General features: G+C 36.1%; 1 protein-coding gene across 1 annotated transcript in view; it reads left to right on the top strand.

Annotated features, from left to right (window-relative positions):
- LOC105273548 (neurobeachin-like) overlaps positions 1 to 6,258 on the top strand; it is a 248,546-nt gene extending 242,288 nt beyond the window's left edge. Inside the window, exons 2-3 of the mRNA XM_011316436.1 lie at positions 3,124 to 3,228; positions 6,027 to 6,258. Of these exons, the coding sequence (XP_011314738.1) occupies positions 3,124 to 3,228; positions 6,027 to 6,029 (108 nt within the window). The 3' untranslated portion in view covers positions 6,030 to 6,258. The remainder of the gene's footprint in view (positions 1 to 3,123; positions 3,229 to 6,026) is intronic.
- The last annotated feature ends 438 nt before the right edge of the window (positions 6,259 to 6,696 follow it).

The raw sequence follows: 6,696 nt of genomic DNA, 5'->3' as shown, positions 1-6,696 counted from the left end.
AAAATTAAAATTAAAATTAAAATTAAAATTAAAATTAAAATTAAAATTAAAATTAAAATTAAAATTAAAATTAAAATTAAAATTAAAAATAAAATTAAAATTAATTAAAATTAAAATTAAAAATAATATTAAAATTAATTAAAATTATCTAAAGTATCTTTATGAAGCAAAATGACATGGAGGTGCATTATTCTTGTCTATTTACAAGTCTTCAATTACGTAGTTCGATTTTTAAGAATCACGAATACGGTTTCACCTTTTAACAACTTCAAGTTATGCCTTACAATATCAGAACTATTGAAGTACATGGCGCAGTTTTTTTCTTCAATTTCAAGGGCTTCTCCCTCGGTATAAGAGAGTAAGATGGAAGTGTTGCGGACACTGACTGCCGTTGGCAAAATCTCAAATAGCGGTACCGTAGGATGATAAATAGCTCCTGAAGGTTTTCACTTCGAGTATATGAGTCAATATATATACAGTATAACAAAAAGGATCTTGCTCCTGACACGTATATCGCAGTTTCTCAGGAGCGGCTTATCGTTGTCCAGGGATGAATGATTTTTCCAAATGGTCGGGACGTACGATCACCAGACATTCTAGTATCAACCAACAATGCAGTCCTACAATCTCCTATATTTTAAGGTAATAGGTGCAATTCTCGTTGCACATTATTGGAGACCGATTGTTCCCCGGAGAAGGTTGAACTTTAACGTCGCGTTGTTTTTATTGGTACTTTTATTGAATTTGTGGTGATGGTAGGATACAACTGCTCGCCATTTTATAAATGCAAGAATACGTCAGCTGACGCGCGTCAGCGTGGTATGAAACGATTTCTGTAAGAGAGTTACGACTTTATAATCTCGCGCCACTTTAGGCGGACCAATAAGGAATCGTGGCTCCATGATTTCGAGATTTTCGAGATAATCGATTGTGTCAAGCGTGTCCCTTTTTGAATAGGATCACTAGTTTCAGTGTTTCCGAGGCAGTCGAGGTCTCGGGTCAATGACGAATATCACTTAATGAGACTTGCCGTCCCTGTAATAACCTTAAAAATTCAATTAAGATGGAAATATCGTATACATTTCCCCATCATTCCAACCCCCGAGGTTTACATCTAGTACTTCCTCCTTGTAGTTTCTCAAACTCTCTTCCTATTCTTCTCTTTTCTCCACAAAATCATGCTACCTTGGCTTCTCCAACAGCCAACTCTTACCATGTATATAATTACCCAACTCCAACGGTGAAACTTTGAACTTTGTCAATTTGTTAGGCGTCTTCAAGGTGAAGTAAAACGAGAGAAGCCACTTCAGTATTCCTGAAGACCGTTATTAGTTGATGAAACCCTATCTGACGTCCGTTGTCGGTCAACAAAAAATTTTCTCCAGTGGAAAAATAAATTAACGGCTCTAAGAAAAGCTGTTTCAACAAGAATAAGAGGTTTTTTGACGTAAGCGAATTTTGCGAGTTGAGAATTCATGATTGAACTTTCATAGTCATCTAGTCTTTCGATACAGCGCTGATCGATAAATATCGCAAATAAATAACATCATCTATGCTGATACAAGAACTCTGTTAATATACGATTAGTAAGTATTACCTAATTGAGCAGTTGAATAATAACAAATTAATCGTATGTTGACAGTTACCAAATGGTTCATTTGAAAATTCAAGCGAACTGGATCATTAATCATAGTTTCCGATCTGCTAGTTAGTGTGACAAATCTGTTATATATTATTAAGTGGTAATTTTTGACGATTATGTTTTTTAAATAATAATTTAAGACTTAAGATGAAGCAAAATCAAGCAAAATGAAGCAATTACAGGAGATGAGTCACGTTTTAATTAACGTGCACTGATAGAAGGGGCAAGTTCTATCAATGTGACGTATTTGGTTGTGTATTTTTTTTCAATTCGTTCAGCATTCAATCATAAATACAACAGATAATATTTCGTTTAACTGTTAGCCGATTTCAACCATATTCGATTCTATTCAATTTTTCTGGTGCTGCGAACCGAGAGTCGTCTGGTAATTTCGGCTAGCATTTCGTGAAAAATCGGCTAGCAGCTGAAGGAAATACGATTTATTCAATACACTCATAACTATCCGATTGGGAGAAACGGTAAAAATATTTAACTGTACATGTTCGGTCGTAAGCTCGCCTTTCTAGAAGTTGGTGTGAATCAGGAATCTAAAGAGCATTCCAATGCGAAAAGCCCGTAAATCATAAGCGTCTGGATGATTTACGACAGCAGATAGGTCCTCTTTAATTGAATATCCGAGAATGGAGGGTACGATACACGATACTGCATAAGAACATCAATACACACCGTATGCACACTATTGAATTGGGAGCATTCTTCCATGCAGATGATTCATAAAGTTCTCGGCAGTATCAGGCAATAACTCTGTTATGGAGAATGCCAAAAGCCTTTGACAGTATGAATCGAATGGGAACTAAAGTGATAGGATTCGTATAATGAGAAAAATCAGGGTGCTAGGTTATATAGGATTCTCAATAATTCCCAAGACTGGACCGGAAATTGCACTGGCCGCAGAAGGCAGCGTTTCCGGTCTAGTGGTCGAAAGGCAATAGGCGACGATAGGTGGCAACACCCGTAAATCCGAAACAGTACCATTTCTACTCTCTCAATTCTTCTACAGTGTCCAGGGGGTGGAGTTTCGACTGAATAAAACTTGTCCCACTTGGCCATCACTCTTGGTCGAGTTGAAATCGCTTTCTCTCGTTCTGTCAAACTCTGAGTTACTGACTGTCTTCTCAACTGTCTGATGGTTCGAGTCCTTAGTGGACAAACTGATAAAGCTGAGACACCTTCAAAGGCCAGATGATTTCCCTTGATAATAGAGAGAGAAACAGAGTGGATCTCATTTTAACTCGCCAAACAAAAATTCACTGCGCATGAGTCAATCTTGGGTGCAACATCTGCGGAATTCGACCGTGAAGTTCGAAAGAGTGAAAATATCTGATTGGTTCTCACAAAATCTGGGTTAAGGGTATCTTTTGATTATTGCTGTAGTTCTCGGCAATGTCGCAGCTAATAAAAGTTAAGCTCATGGTTTTTCAATTGGCTATTTCAGTGAAGTTTATTTTTTTCTGTTGCAGCTTGTCGGTGGAGAGTTCGATATGGAGCTGAATTTCGTCATTCAGGATGCCCAGAACATCAGGCACATGCTCGAACTACTCGATCACTGTCCGCCCAACCTCCAGGTAAGAAACTCATAAAACAAGACGCGTAACGCATACAACCTGTAAGTCAAAACATCATTTCATCATTAAACTTATTACGGGAAGTGCCTACGACTCTACTGAGGTGGTGCATTTGAATTTCAAACATCGCCATGAGCCGTTGAGTACTATTCGCTTCCAGAGACCAGACTAAATTACCGTAAATTATTGACACCTACGGAGAGAAATATTCAGCGAAAATTACCCAACAATTCACGTCATCCGAAAGACGGAATTGTTTTCCGGCAATTTTATAGGGTTGGAAGAATAAAAAAACTCGATGGTTCAATAATGTTGGAAATTTACCACTGAAAAAAGTATGGAATTGCGTCATTTTACCCGAACCAGTAAAATCTCACGGAAAATTCTCGTTTTCATTGAGTTAAGCTTTAAAAATAGGAAACCCATGAATGATCAACAGTTTTCATGACGCTGGTGTGTTGTTTCTACAAAAAAAAAAAGACGGAACAGATCGTAAAATTTACGTGATGTACGAGCGCACAGTTTCTCTCCCAACGTACAAGTTTTATTGAACTTCACTTCACTTCGATTACAGTTCGAGTTGTGATTTTTACGTTCTTTTTCCGGTAATTTTTATTAGATTTTTCTCTCCGTCGACCGTTCGTTATTATAAGTAATCGCCCTAATGGAAAATTACTTAAAGGATTGTTTCGGATCTTCACATTAAAAATCTAAATGTAAATAATTAGACTCGTATCCATACATTGCGGAATTGGATCTTGTCAATGAGGAAATTCCGACTCGTGAATTACTCAATTAAAAATGCAAATCGTGAGGTCAATTGTTTCCAAAAATTTCACATTTATCTAAACAAATTCCTATAGAAACTTAGAACTATTTTTGAGGAGTAGGAGAACTATTATTTTTGTTTAGGCGTATGGCACTTTGAGTGGAAATTTTCGGATATAATGGATGAAGTTCTGCTGTGAATATGGCTTCAACCTATAAAAACGTCAATAACTCCATTAGGCTAAATTCAGATGGGGAATAATTTTCTGTAATTTTTGGAGCACTCATGCCATCAAAGCCAAAAATCCAATGAATTTTCCAATGGGTTGATTGAAAAAAAGTGAATTTCTTATTATGACTTCAATTCTAAAAATAAATACACACTAAAAATTTCTATACGATTAATCCGCAATAAATTCTTGACTATGTTTTGCGCAATTATCTCAATTTTATTGAACTAAAGCATATGGTTTTAATTACTTTTTCAATATTTAGTTTTATCGTTATTAATAATTTTGATATTAATTCATTTTAATTTAAATTTCGATTTTTTCATCACATTTTGAATTTTCATTCATAGATTTCGTGACATCTCAATCGGACTATAACTCAAAATCTTGACGATTATGTCCAACTTCAAATTTGATTATGAAAATCCAAACTTTACGGGCGTCATTAATCATTTACAAATTAATTAACTAAAAAAATTCGAAAATCCATGCGACTGATCGTTAACAACAATCGAACGTTTCTTAATAAAAACCGCATAATACGAGGTCTCGGGCCCTGCCAAGCGCTCAACTCAAGAAATCTTTAATGAGGAGACTAAAACAATGACCATCGATGAAGAGGGATAAGGGTAGGGGTCAGGATAAGCTGCAGCAATAAATAATGATGAAAAATAGAAAAGGAGTCAGAGATAAGGTTCGACCCTACGTTTGTAACACTTAGGATTGACCCTTATGATTTTTTAATTGTTACCCGCAAGTGAGACGATATATATGCCGAATATATAGGGTGAGGCAAAATGAATCGAAAAGAAAAATTTAGGTCCTCAAGAAAAAATTTCGAAGATTGTACTTTAATAGAAACGCGGTGCTCCTCCATCAAATATCGCCCCTTCCTAATAAAACAGAAATCTCAATTTTTTTTCCCTTGACAGTTGTATAAATGGTATGAATGGTATAATAATTAACTAATAATTGACGAAGGCACTGATAAATAAAATGACCGAGAAATTTCAAGTCTCAAGTATAGAAGTTTTAAATATAAAATGCAAAATTTCTGACGGCGGTGGTCGTCTAGCTAGAGCATCGGTGGGCACATGGAGAACTAGGGTTCAATTCCCGGTCTGGGGAAATGGGGAAGCCAAATGATTTTCTAACGCTCTAATTTACAGGGCTTCATCGTCCGAGCGGCAATTTCGAAAGGGCCACTCTACCTGGCCAAGATTTTTTCATGAAGTTTACCCTTCGGCCCTCGGCGTAATTGCGGGGGGGGGGGGGGGATAAACAACCCGAAGGGGTATCCATGTGGAAAAATTTACATAATTAAATCCAAAACTAACTTCACATAAGAAACAATTTTTGAAAAAAGAAACTTGTCAGAACGTCAAAGTTCTCATACAGCTCGTCTATTCAAGCAAATTTCATGAAAAAGCACAATCACTTCATCGAAAAAGGCAGAGATTTCCCGCTATGAAATACAGTCAATTGAGACGAGAATCAATATCGACAGCTCAATAACAGGCAAGCGTGTGCTATGCATGGATTCTCCATCATGATACTCTCCTCCATCATTAAACTGTCAATACGATGAATATGCATTTATCAAGGTGATATCATAAAGGCATATTATCTTTGTATTATCTTAAGTAGAAACTTGAAATGTTGCACATGTTTTGAATACAAACTATTTGGAATTCGACAGTTCCTTTTTTTCAGAATCCGAATAGATTGCATTCAATCTCCAAGTTCATTTTTTTATATTTTTTATGCTTTACGTGGTGTATCTGATCCCAAAAATGGCAGTAGTAGACTTGGATGGACTATACAGGGATGAAATGGTCGAGGAGTTCGTGAACATGCAGTGTCAAGGGGAACAACTCAATATCATGTCATCCGCTGTCTTCTCTGCAGTTATATTCCAAAACAATGAGATAGGACAAATGTTTTCAAATCGAATCCTGTACGCTGACAGAAGAGTTTAGTTAATGTCAATAGTACTGCTGAATTAGAATCAATTAAATATTCATTAATAGTTACTGAATCACTAGTTCATCTGAAAAACAGATTGTTCGCTTCTGATCAATTATAATTTCCAATCATTTCAAAAATTAACGTAGACTATGTACAGTATCGTATCGATATTCACGAGTTTTTTAGAAGATTTCTAGATTGAATTCTAGTATATAAACCACTTTTTTCAAGATCACGACTTTTGAAAATCAACAACCACGAAACAATCGAAATCTAATACTCGCTGGCAACGCCCAAAGGCGTTACGTTCGTACAATTAATAATATTCCTAGTTAACTGCAACGAATATGTATTAAATAAAAACATAAGAAAAAATATTCAACTAAGATTTTCAGTTTACGGTCGTGCTAGTCCGTAGAACACAACACAAATGTTAAGGATCAAAATATCCAAGCTGTCTTATGGACTCTAATTGAGTTCATGCGGAGGGAAGCACCCTCAG

This window comes from Fopius arisanus, unplaced genomic scaffold (assembly GCF_000806365.1).
Source record: "Fopius arisanus strain USDA-PBARC FA_bdor unplaced genomic scaffold, ASM80636v1 scaffold00001, whole genome shotgun sequence".
NCBI lineage: Eukaryota > Metazoa > Arthropoda > Insecta > Hymenoptera > Braconidae > Fopius > Fopius arisanus.
The sequence above is the reverse complement of the archived record's forward strand: the minus strand, read 5'-3'. Positions and strand labels throughout refer to the sequence as shown.